This window comes from Procambarus clarkii, chromosome 54, assembly GCF_040958095.1.
Source record: "Procambarus clarkii isolate CNS0578487 chromosome 54, FALCON_Pclarkii_2.0, whole genome shotgun sequence".
NCBI classification, from domain to species: domain Eukaryota; kingdom Metazoa; phylum Arthropoda; class Malacostraca; order Decapoda; family Cambaridae; genus Procambarus; species Procambarus clarkii.
Genome location: NC_091203.1, coordinates 32,498,580 through 32,511,596, shown reverse-complemented (window position 1 = coordinate 32,511,596; position 13,017 = coordinate 32,498,580). Strand labels below are relative to the sequence as shown.

The following is a 13,017-nucleotide window of genomic DNA, read 5'->3' as shown; positions in this document are numbered from 1 at the left end:
CGACGGCAGCGCCATCTATGGACTGGATATGTCGGGCGTTTGTATCTGAGCCTGTGAGTGTGGTGTATTAGTGTCCCGGTTATTAATGACGTGTCTGCTTACAGAGCCGACCTGGGACCACTGTGTTGAAGGTGGAGTCAGTCTACCCGAGGCAGCCAGTCTCCATACAGTGAAGTTTGCTGTAGCTGTCGTGACGTCGTCCCCCCGGAAGAACACTGTGGTGTGTTAAGCCTGCCAGTGGAGTGGCAGTGGAAGGATTTACCCGGGACCGACGGTTGGAGACGATAATCCACTGGGGTATTGAGGACAGGAGGGTGATTGGTGATATCACACGAGACTCCTGTCTAGGGCGTACCCCTTTTATCGTTCGTGGAGTGGCCGTACCAGCCTTGGTGGCTCAGTACCTGCCAGCAGACCTGCTGGACGTGTGGTTGACGGCCTCCACGACGGTGCCCCCAGTGGACCTGTGTTGTGGCTGACCTGTGGCCAGGGTAGACTCGGCGTTCTCAGAGGACACGTCTTGAGGCCACGAAGAAAGCACCGCGGACTCAGCACCTAGCTTCAAGGATCCATAGTCTCCAGCAGAAGACTACAGTGTTGATCCCCTTTGTAAAGTGTTAATACCCCTCCCCCTTGTGTACGTTTTATTTCTATATATTCAAATGGTGATGGTGAAAATTATATTATATTAAGTTCTTACCTTTCTTTCCCTACTCCCTTTAAGTTACTTGCGTCACGGATCGTATCCCTTGATAGCCTCTACTGGCTTGGGGCCGGATATATATCTTCCTCTAACTACATCAGAGTAAGAACCCTGTTGCGTCCCGAGAGGGCCGTAACATAATTGGCATCCCCAGCGGGATCCGTCCCCTTGTTAAGTATGTTTGACAGGGGTGGTGAAGTGGCGTAATCCCTGTATATAATTCCCCCTGTGTGACGATTGTGACGTTATACGTCCTGTGCGGTGCTCAGTGACTAAGCGCGATATTGTGCAGTGCGGTGCTCGCTGTGATTAAGCGATTAAGTGCAATATTGACTAGTGCGGTGCTCAGTGATTTAGTGCAATATTGTAGAGCGAAGTGTTCGCTTGGACTCAGTGCAATATTGGGTAGTGCGGTGCCCGAAGTGATTACGTGCAATATTGGCAAGTGCAGTGTTTGGTGCGATAAAGTGCAATATTGACGTAGAACAGTGCTCGGTGCGTTAAGTGCTAACGTGTAAACGGTGTGTTAAGTGCTCGTTAAGTGTTCCATCTGTGACAATGGCAGACAAAGCTACCATCGATGATCTGGACGAGGTTCAGGCTTTTCTGAACAGAGAAGATTGTCTTGCCAGATTAAAATATCTGAGTAAACCAGAGCTTGTACTAGTGAGCGCCTACCTGGAGATCAAGATCCGTGCCAGTGATTCCCGTGTGGAGATCTTGTCCAAGGTACACCGGCACCTGAAGGCAGAAGAGAAACAGGAAGGCGAGACTCCTAGTACAAAGGAAAGTGCAGACATAGCTTCCACGGAAAAGGAAGATAAGGGCAGTGACGTTGACAGTGATGCAGGTGAGCTTAATATCAGCTTCCTAACAGTCAAGATGCGTGCCCTGGAAATTAATCGGGAAATTGAATGGAAGAAGTTAGAAATGGAACGAGAATTAAAAGATAAAGAAATGGAGATGAAAGAAAAAGAATTGGCGATGAGGCGTTTAGAATTAGAAAGAGAAGAGAAACGAGAGAGACAAGATAAAGAATTAGAGATGAGACGTTTAGAATTAGAAGAAAGGAAAGCAGAGAGAGAAAGAGAAGAGGAACGAGAGAAAGAAGAGCGAGAAAGAGAAGAGAAACGAGAACGAGAAGAACGAGACAGAGAAAGAGAAGAGCGAGAAAGAGAAGAGAAACGAGAAAGAGAAGAGCGAGAAAGAGAAGACAGACGAGAGAGGGAAGAACGAGAAAGAGAGAGAGAAGAACGAGACAGGCAAGAACGACAGGACAAAGAGGAAAGAGAGAGACAACATGAACTAGAAGTTTTGCGATTAGGTGGTGGTCGGAGGCAAACAACGGACACCAGTAGCTTCGATCCGGTACGCAACATCAAAATGGTCCCCAAATTCCATGAGAAGGAAGTGTCAAAATTCTTTGCAGCCTTCGAGAAAGTCGCTGCCTCTTTGGAGTGGCCAAGGGAGAATTGGGCAATCATGATACAGTCAGTCTTGACTGGGAAGGCCCAAATCGCCTACTCTACGTTGTCCCTTGACGACTCCAGCGACTACGACAAGGTGAAGAAAGTGGTGCTCATGGCGTACCAATTGGTACCTGAGGCATATAGGCAAAAGTTCAGAAACCTGAAGAAGACCTCAGAGCACACTTTCACAGAGTTCGCCACGATCAAGGAGCGACTTTTTCAAGAATGGTGTGCCTCTCGGAAGGTGGAGACCAAGGAAGACCTCGAACAGCTGATTCTGCTCGAAGACTTCAAGGATTGTTTGTCTGGAGACCTCAAGACATACTTAGAAGAGCAGCAGGTGGAGACCTTGAGTGCAGCAGCCACCATGGCTGAAGAGTATATCCTGACTCATAGGCCGTCTGCTAAGTATGTCCCGAGGAATTACCAGCGCCGGTTTGACAGACCTCTCGACGAAGAAGAAAGACCCGTCCCACAAAGTGCTAAGAAGACGCCCCCAAGTAGCCCCCGAAGAAAAAGTCCTAGCAGTCCGACGCACCGGAGCCCGAGGAGGAATATGGTGTGCTGGACTTGTGGGCAGAAAGGGCACATAGCTGCTAGGTGCCGAGGTAGAAGAGGTGGCAGCGCACGAAGGGAGGTGATGTTGGTGAGCTGTGTTACATCACCAGTAGGAAACCAGTCTACGACGACGCAGGAAGGACCAAGTTTGTTGGCCCCTCACACTTCAACCGGGTATGTAACGAGTGATCATACTGGAAGATCAGTTGTAGTGCTCAGAGATAGTGGAGCAGCCCAGTCCCTGATCGTGAAGAGCTCGTTACCCGAGGGAGTAAGTGTGGATGGGAGACCAGAGGTGATCCTGGTTGGGTTTCCTAGGACGCAGTACATCGCCCCCTTAGTGCCAGTACATCTTGACACGCCTTATTTCAGCGGCACATGTGTGTTGGCAGTAGTCGATACCCTCCCTGTGGCTGGGATTGACGTGGTACTAGCCAACGACTTGGTGACAGATTGGAGCATCAATCTTCCCAAGGTTGCGGACGAGTCTACCGGAACAGCACGGTCTGAGGTAACAGGCAATGGTAATGTCCAGGTAAAGACAGACACGGATTTGAACATGTCTAATTTGTCCTCTCCCCCGCAGATCGACAGTTATTCTAGCAGTGTCTCCTGATTCTCTCAACGAGGAACATGAAGTTAAGAAGGCAGAGGTACCTGAGCAAGAAGAGAGGCCTTGTGTGTGGGCACCCACGGATACCAACGAGTCTGGAGCGAAAGCGGATGTGTGCTTGCGGTATGGCAAGTTACAGCATGTAGTGAACCAGCCAGAGATTCCCCAGACGTCAGAGGTAGGTGCGGTGTGTTCAAAAGGTCTAGTGCCCTCTTCGGTCCGAGCCAGGCGTGTGGATGTGGCCGGCTATGGACATGACTGGCTCGGGAAGCTTATCCCTCAATTGGCCTCATGTTTCTTAGCGATACTTTGTTTGATTCTCTTATGTGTTCTCGTTAGTGCTCTCGGTGAGGACCGGTGGGCGACCCGACGAATGATGGCTCCCATGAACATCGCGAAGAGGTCCCAGGGATTGGAGAGTTGTACTGCAAGTGTTGCAGTTGAAGAAGGGACCTGGGAGGTAATAGATGATACAGGAGGGACGATATGTGATAATATGAGTGACTGTTTCCGACAGGTTGACACCCCCCGCGTGACTGCTGAGCCTCAACACAGCGTTATACGGAACGTTGGTCGACCTGACGGGGGCAGAGCGAATGCCATCTTCGGTGAGCAAGCAGCCCTGTTGGAACTAGGTGTGGGCCTAGTAGAAGAGTGTATAGTAAGTACTGACTTGCCCATTGTCGCTATCACTCTGAATTATCAGACCCCTGTATTCCAGGTTCCTGCCTCCCTGAAGGACCATCGGACCGTCACCAGAAATGCCGTCTGTGGACAGCCATCATCGGTGCCACGACATAGGGAAGTGTCGAGTTACCCCAGATCGTGTCGAAACCAATCCGTACTCGAGAGAGGTGAGATGAAGCCCCTGCTTGACATCGCAGAGGAGGTGTGGAAGATTAAGTCAGGCAGGTCATCGCCTGCCATTTTCAAGCTCCCTTTGTGCCAGAGTTTCTCGGTAGAAAAGTTCTGTGGACGAGACAGCCTCATCACTCCAGTTCATAGGATAAGTAAGTCCATTTGGAGTTGTGTCGCCCTGCTAATTTGGTTTGTGTTTTTTTATAGAACCCCAAACCAAATTCTTTTTGGTGGGGAGGTGTTACGAACCCGGATTCAGCGTCCGAGCCTGGAGCAGTGACAAACACGCCATCTGTGGGTCAGCTCCCGAAACCCCCGCCAAACGAACGACGACACCTAGTGAGGACAGCGTGTACTGGCCTCGAGGACCAGTTTCCAGTCTGGTTCAGCACTCAACACCGCCGCTCCTGACCTCTGGTGAGGTGGTGCTCCGACGGCAGCGCCATCTATGGACTGGATATGTCGGGCGTTTGTATCTGAGCCTGTGAGTGTGGTGTATTAGTGTCCCGGTTATTAATGACGTGTCTGCTTACAGAGCCGACCTGGGACCACTGTGTTGAAGGTGGAGTCAGTCTACCCGAGGCAGCCAGTCTCCATACAGTGAAGTTTGCTGTAGCTGTCGTGACGTCGTCCCCCCGGAAGAACACTGTGGTGTGTTAAGCCTGCCAGTGGAGTGGCAGTGGAAGGATTTACCCGGGACCGACGGTTGGAGACGATAATCCACTGGGGTATTGAGGACAGGAGGGTGATTGGTGATATCACACGAGACTCCTGTCTAGGGCGTACCCCTTTTATCGTTCGTGGAGTGGCCGTACCAGCCTTGGTGGCTCAGTACCTGCCAGCAGACCTGCTGGACGTGTGGTTGACGGCCTCCACGACGGTGCCCCCAGTGGACCTGTGTTGTGGCTGACCTGTGGCCAGGGTAGACTCGGCGTTCTCAGAGGACACGTCTTGAGGCCACGAAGAAAGCACCGCGGACTCAGCACCTAGCTTCAAGGATCCATAGTCTCCAGCAGAAGACTACAGTGTTGATCCCCTTTGTAAAGTGTTAATACCCCTCCCCCTTGTGTACGTTTTATTTCTATATATTCAAATGGTGATGGTGAAAATTATATTATATTAAGTTCTTACCTTTCTTTCCCTACTCCCTTTAAGTTACTTGCGTCACGGATCGCATCCCTTGATAGCCTCTACTGGCTTGGGGCCGGATATATATCTTCCTCTAACTACATCAGAGTAAGAACCCTGTTGCGTCCCGAGAGGGCCGTAACATGCTACAAACGAATGGAGAAACAGCAACATCGACGAAAGTCTCCGTACTCGCATTGAACAACACCTCGACATCCTCACAGACCGACATCACCTCAGCACTGAAACAAAGATAATCAAGAAACTAACAACGTTATATGGAGGACCTATGGCAATTCCACGACCAAGAGATGGCTTCCTGAACCTTGCAGGAATCAACCTCACTGAGGACCAAGTCACTCTCCTAAATCTGGGTATAAACTGTCACGTGTCCAGACTGAGTGAGATGGCCCTGAAAGTGGAGTTGGAGATTCTATTGGACGACATATTCGACCTCGAAGCACAAAAAAAGGTCACCACCAAAGATACCTTACAAGCAGAACTTATTGCGGAAGGAGGAAAGAATCGAGGCAACTACAGAAGCACCATACTGTCCCCCGAGCTCAAAGCGGCAGCTAAGAGCCTTCGTGAGAACAAGGAGATAATTGTCAGGAGAGGCAACAAGTTGCCAATATACGTCATTCTTAAAAAAGACGAATATCTGGCGAAAATGAACCTCATACTCTCTGACCAAACTAAATTCCTAAGGGTAACGAAGGACACTACAGCCGAACTGAAAGCAAAGGTCAACAAATTGATCGAAACTGTGAACGCCAAGAAATCTGGACTCCACCTACCAAAGATTATTGGGGAATATAAACCTGGATATGCGTATGGAAATGTCAAGACACACAAGCCTGGAAACCCACTTCGGCCAATCATCAGCCAGATACCCACACCCACATACAGACTGGCAAAACGACTCAACGGCTTGCTGACTCCTTATGTCCCTTGCGCCTACAGCCTGAAGTCTCCAAAGGAATTTGTTGACTTGCGATCCGGCCTGTACTCCTCTTGACATACCAGAAAACAGTCTAAGGAAACTACTCCAAGCTTGTACTAAAGAGGCACCCTTCTTGAGCCCGAATGGATACATGTCTAAGCAAGTAGATGGGGTCGCCATGGGTTCTCCCCTAGGTGTCCTGTTTGCAAACTTCTACATGGGTACCATCGAGCAAAAAGTCCTAGTCGACATGAACTTGAAACCGGCCATATACTGCAGGTATGTTGACGACATTTTTACACAGGTACCTGATGTCAGACATCTGCAGGAGCTGAAGGAGGCATTTGAGCAGAATTCTGTGTTGCGTTTCACTTACGAGATGGAGAAGGATGGGAAGCTGCCCTTTCTAGATGTAACAGTCATGGAAAGCAGTGGAGTTTTCCACACTGCAGTCTACACTAAGGAAACAAACATAGGAATGTGCCTGAAAGCCAACAGTGACTGCCCGGACAGGTACAAGAGGAGTGTTGTTAACGCTTATGTCGACCGTGCCCTCAGCCACATCTCAGAATGGAAGCAAGTCGACGAAGAACTCTGTAGGGTAAGGCAGGTCCTAGTCAACAACGGCTTCTCCAATGGTTTCGTGGAAGACATCATAAGAAGGAAAGTGAAACGCCATGCAACCTCTGAAGCGACAACTAACACAACACCTATACCCCCTATTAGACGATTTTACAGGAACTTCTTTTCCACAGCCCATAAAACGGAGGAAAGGGTCCTGAAAGATATTGTCAGTAGAAACGTTATCCCTACAGACAAAAATCAGAAGATACAACTGACGATTTACTATAAAACCAGAAAAACGGCCAGCCTACTCATGAGAAACTCTCCAGACACAAAGCAGAACGCTTTGAAAGAGACCAACGTCGTCTATGCCTTCAAATGCCCTCTTGGGGATTGTAAGCCTCAAAAAAAACAGTATATAGGCAACACAACAACATCTCTTTCCAGGCGTTTAACGATGCATAAGCAACAAGGCTCCATTAAGGAACATATAATTTCTTCCCACAAACAAACCATCACCAGAGAAATCTTAGCAAACAACACAGAAATCATCGATAGATACAGCAATAGCAGGCGGCTTGATGTCTGCGAGGCACTACACATCAAGAAGTCAACACCAGCAATCAACAGCCAATTAATGCACAACTATATTCTACCCACTTCAAGACTCCGCTCCAATATAGAAGCATCAAGAAATATGGACAATAGGCTTTCTACAATTACTTCCATTCAATACCCATTGTTTCGTTTTCTGTCTTGTGTTTGAATTTAATACCCATTCAATACCCATTGTTGAAAGTTTGTTTTCACCTCATCCACCTCACCCAAATGTAGATATAAACTCGAAGATGTGCAAGCTCTATTCAGTTTCAGTTGTGTGTTTGTAAACTAAAGTCTTTGAATAAGTTTTACGAAACGCGCTCAAGTGTCGCGTCAGACTAGAAATTAAAATGAATTTTGGAGAATTGATCTTTGAATTACCATCAACAGTGAAAAGAAACGTAAGAAAGATAGAGAAAATTCGTGTTAGAATTATTAATCTTACTTTTTCGGTCATATTTAATAATATATGTCTACAGGAAAGACTGCTACCAAAATATACATATATATATATATATATATATATATATATATATATATATGTATATATATATATATATATATATATATTTATATATATATATATATATATTTATATATATATATATATATATTTATATATATATATATATATATATATATATATATATATATATATATATATATATATATATATATATATATATATATGCAACAATGATCACAAAAACACTGATCCAAGTATGCAGAATAACCACATATGAAAAATAGAAACTGCTTAACGCGTTTTCGGCTAATTCGCCTTCATCAGAGCAAAGTAGAATGATTCTACTTTGCTCTGATGAAGGCGAATTAGCCGAAAACGCGTTAAGCATTTTCTATTTTTCATATGTGGTTATTCTGCATATATATATATATATATATATATATATATATATATATATATATATATATATATATATATATATATATATATATATATATATATATATATATATATATATATATATATATATATATTTATATATAATATATATAATGTGTGTGTGTGTAAATCACGAAAATTAACACGTGATGAAAAATGTGACAGTGTCAGACCACAGAGGAAGAATTGAAGCAGGAATTTCCTTAAGTACTTTCGTATATTATTACATCTTCAGAAGGAATGATTTACAGGTCAAGTATTGGACATATATAGGCAGGAGAGAGAGGTAAAGTGAGGTGAGGTACAATGAAAAAGGAATGGGAATTAGGTGGATACAAGTATGAGCCGCATAAGAACTGCAGAAGGTCTACTGGCCCATACGATGCAGCTCCCATTTTTATTTACCAATAGGCCCACACATGGATAATAATAGCATAAGATAGTAAATATTTTCAATGAATTGGTGAGACAAATGTGTATCAATGATCCTACTCAAATCGCCCTTTAATTGATCTATCAAAAATGGATCTAAGTTATATAAACCACTGCTAATGTTCAAATTACTTTCTTTTGTAATCTGTATTAAAGCAGATTCAATTATGTTCCTGTTATAAGTGATTTTAAAATTGTTATTGAAGAAGCCATCTCCCAATCAATTTGGTGAGTATTTCCTGACAAATGAACAAACAAAGCATTAGGCAATTGATCATGTCTTACAAAGTATTTGTGTTGCGAAATTCCCCATTTCAAATCATTAGATGATTGCCCTACATAGAACCTATTACAGTCTTTACAAGGTATTTTATAAATGATACAATTATCACTACGAGGGTTGTTTCTAACTAATAGTTTACCAACAGTATTTTCGTAGCTAAACAATACACGTATATCAAAAAGCCTTGACCATATTCTCAAACCCAGAGAAATATGGTAAACATAACACATTCTTTGGCGATTTTTTTTCGGAGCATAGTACGGAACACAATTCCGTGCATTGTGCTCAGTGAAGATTACAAAGATCACTGCACATTTATGACAGAGCGATACACGATAAGTATTGCTGGTATATGGTGTTGCAGGGCTGACGACTGATTACTGGGTCGGTGGCCGGTTCGACTTGGATACCAACGCTTGGTCGTGGACCGTGGACGAATCTGTCATACCTTTAGGGACTCCCTACTGGGCTGTGAGGTTAGTGTCCCTAAGGTCTCCCTACTGGGCTGTGAGGTTAGTGCTCCTAAGGTCTCCCTACTGGGCTGTGAGGTTAGTGCCCCTAAGTTCTTCCTACTGGGCTGTGAGGTTAGTGTCCCTAAGGTCTTTCTACTGGGCTGTGAGGTTAGTGCTCCTAAGGTCTCCCTACTGGGCTGTGAGGTTAGCGCCCCTAAGGTCTTCCTACTGGGCTGTGAGGTTAGTGATCCTAAGGTCTCCCTAGTGATCTGTAAGGCTAGTGCCCCTAAGGTCTTCCTACTGATCTGTGAGATTAGTGTCCTTAAGGTCTCCCTACTGATCTGTGAGGCTAGTGCCACTAAGGTCTCCCTACTGATCTGTGAGGTTAGTGCCCCTAAAGTCTCCCTACTGATCTGTGAGGTTAGTGCCCCTAAGGTCTCCCTAATGATCTGTGAGGTTAGTGCCCCTAAGGTCTCCCTAATGATCTGTGAGGTTAGTGCCCCTAAGGTCTCCCTACTGATCTGTGAGGTTAGTGCCCCTAGAGTCACCCTTCTGATCTGTGAGGTTAGTACGTGTACCGTTTGCCAGTACCTGCTTGGAGAGAGTTTGTTGTGTGCCAGTACCTGTTTGGAGAGGGATTAACCGTAGTATATACTTGTGTTACTGTTGCAGGCACAGCATCTCGTGTGTGCCGCGCCCCCCGCCCCACACTGACCCCTTCAGCAGTCCCTCCGCTGCCCTACCAGATGCCCCCTGCTTCTCCTACACCCAGGCGCCCGCCAATCGTCAGGAGGGATGGTAATGATTCACTTTTTTTCTAGTTCAATTGTGCAGACGATAGGAATGGTAAGCTTGTGTACCCACTTGGTTTACTGTCTATAACAGTGACTCTCATGCAGGGGTTCTGTGGAACAATGGGGTTTATTGATAAATTTTTAATATGACGTGCTTATAAAACGAAACAGCATTTATAAAATGTTGCTTGGCTAGATATTCGCCAAGCATTATTATGGAAGTGGTGATTTAATATTTACATTCAATTAGGCGACATCAAGAATTAATGTTATTCTTTGGAAATGAATTATTGTCAACTTTCTTATAAAACAATAAAATAAAATGTAATTTTAGTTAAAAATTAAAAAAAAATATTTACATAAAATCTTAACAAATATGTTCACAATATTTGTAACCAGTTATAACAATGAAGAGCAAACACATTTGTAATTTTTTATTAACATTAATTAGTAAATAGAAATTGGCAATAAATATCCATAAAATATTCTATTCAAAAGTATGAGTTAATCATTATTTATTAGATCTACTGCTTTACGCACCTATTTTGGAATTTCTGCTGATGGACCTAATGTGTGCTCAACCTGGCCTCTCAACCTGGACGACGCATAAATCTCCAAAGTCAAAATAAGATGTACTGTAAACCATAGCGGCTCGCTATATTGACGGGCTGTTACTTTCACCATTCGTGGATCCTGGGTTGGGTTAGGTTCTGGCAATTTAGTACATCAGTTTAATGACCTTGTGACAACTCGAGACTGGTCAGCCAGGTAGAACTAAGTGATCTTCCAGGTAGGATGGGCTGATGACTAGACGTACCTGGTCTTCTGTGATTACCAGAGGTACCTGGTCTTCGGTGATGACCAGACGTACCTGGTCCTCTGTAATGACAAGACGTACCTGGTCCTCTGTGATGACCAGACGTACCTGGTCTTCTGTGATGACCAAACGTACCTGGTCCTCTGTGATGACCAGATGTATCTGGTCCTCTGTGATGACCAGATATACCTGGTCCACTGTGATGACAAGATATACCTGGTCCTCTGTGATGACCAGACGTACCTGGTCCTCTGTGATGACCAGATATACCTGGTCCTCTGTGATGACCAGATATACCTGGTCCCCTGTGATGACCAGACGTACCTGGTCCTCTGTGATGACCAGATATACCTGGTCCTCTGTGATGACCAAACGTACCTGGTCCTCTGTAATGACCAGACGTACCTGGTTCTCTATGATGACCAGACGTACATGGTCCTATGGACTCGTATTAATGGTCGGGTCCATTTGTGACCCAGATCCTTTCCCTCCCCCCTCGCCCCCCTCCACTTCCACTGACAATCCCTATACACTCATATATTTTTCGTGGGAACTCTGGAAGCTGCCTTGCATGGACCTATAATCACTCCTGCAGTTTCCTGTTTTATTGTGTTCTTTCGTGCGTTTTTTTTATGTTCAGAGTTTCTTGGATGGAATTTATGCTTTTGTTTATATGATCCAATTGTTTGTGTAAGAAGAAAAGGTTGACGGTGTTCCTTGGGATGTCCTCAGGTGCTCCGCCTTGACCTACGAACACTACTACTACATGACCGACCAGAGTTGCCAGGAGGAACGCAGCCCACTCTGCGTGCAGGAGGCCGACGATGATGATGACCAATTTGATGAGGAACCTGAAGGGAAAGTCTGAGGAGGGGAAGCCTGAGGACGGGAAAGCCTGAGGAGGGGGAAGCCTGAGGAGGAGGAAGCCTGAGGAGGGGAAAGCCTGAGGAGGGAAAGCCTGAGGACAGTGAGCCTGAGGAGAGGATGACTGAGGAGGGGAAGCGTGAGAGTAAACCTCTAGGGGGGAAGCCTGAGGGTAAACCTCTAGGGGGGAAGCCTGAGGGTAAACCTCTAGGGGGAAGCATGAGGGTAAACCTCTCGAGGGGAAGCCTGAAAATGAACCTCTAGGGGGAGAAGCCTCATGGATAATAAGAGTTGAGTGACGAAGCTCAATAGAGAACGTTTGATTGGGCAAGCTTGAAGGACAAGCTTGAAAAAGAGACAGATGGACACGCTTGAGATGTATACCCGTCAATGAAACCTGAGGAGAAACCCTGGGGACTGACATCACTCTCCAGCTGGTTGTAGGCTGGTTCTATTATCCGCAGCTGAATGACGTTCTCTTCAGCTGTGTGATGCTTTTCTGAGCTGGGGGACGGTGACCTCAGCGGAGTGACACTTTCATTAGCTGGGTGACGCTGTCCTCAGGTGAGTGATGCTGTTTTTCAGCTGAGTGACTTTCCTCAAACGAGTGACGGTGTCTTCAATTGTATTGCTGAATATTAGTACACATTATATATATATATATATATATATATATATATATATATATATATATATATATATATATATATATATATATATATGTCGTACCTAGTAGCCAGAACGCACTTCTCAGCCTACTATACAAGGCCCGATTTGCCTAATAAGCCAAGTTTTCCTGAATTGATATATTTTCTCAATTTTTTTTCTTATGAAATGATAAAGCTACCCATTTCATTATGTATGAGGTTAATTTTTTTATTGGAGTTAAAACTAACGTATATATATGACCGAACCTAACCAACCCCACCTAACCTAACTTAACCTATCTTTATAGGTTAGGTTAGGTAGCCGAAAAAGTTAGATTAGGTTAGGTTAGGTAGGTTAGGTAGTCGAAAAACAATTAATTCATGAAAA

At 45.0% G+C, this 13,017-nt stretch overlaps 1 protein-coding gene across 1 annotated transcript; it reads left to right on the top strand.

The window, feature by feature from the left end:
* The first annotated feature begins 6,423 nt into the window (after window positions 1-6,423).
* Window positions 6,424-12,698, top strand: LOC138352780 (uncharacterized). The gene is made up of 4 exons (XM_069305370.1): window positions 6,424-6,493; window positions 9,420-9,531; window positions 10,180-10,305; window positions 11,851-12,698. The coding sequence occupies exons 1-4, from the start codon at window positions 6,424-6,426 to the stop codon at window positions 11,984-11,986; spliced, it is 444 nt and encodes a 147-aa protein (XP_069161471.1). The 3' UTR covers window positions 11,987-12,698.
* The last annotated feature ends 319 nt before the right edge of the window (window positions 12,699-13,017 follow it).

What these genes read in the sequence shown, in the direction of transcription:
- LOC138352780 (XM_069305370.1), top strand. Translation starts at nt 6,424, where the DNA reads ATGTCTAAGCAAGTAGATGGGGTCGCCATGGGTTCTCCCCTAGGTGTC. An exon ending in GTTTGCAAACTTCTACATGG is followed by an intron (nt 6,494 to 9,419) that starts GTACCATCGAGC and finishes ATGGTGTTGCAG; the next exon opens with GGCTGACGACTGATTACTGG. An exon ending in ACTCCCTACTGGGCTGTGAG is followed by an intron (nt 9,532 to 10,179) that starts GTTAGTGTCCCT and finishes TTACTGTTGCAG; the next exon opens with GCACAGCATCTCGTGTGTGC.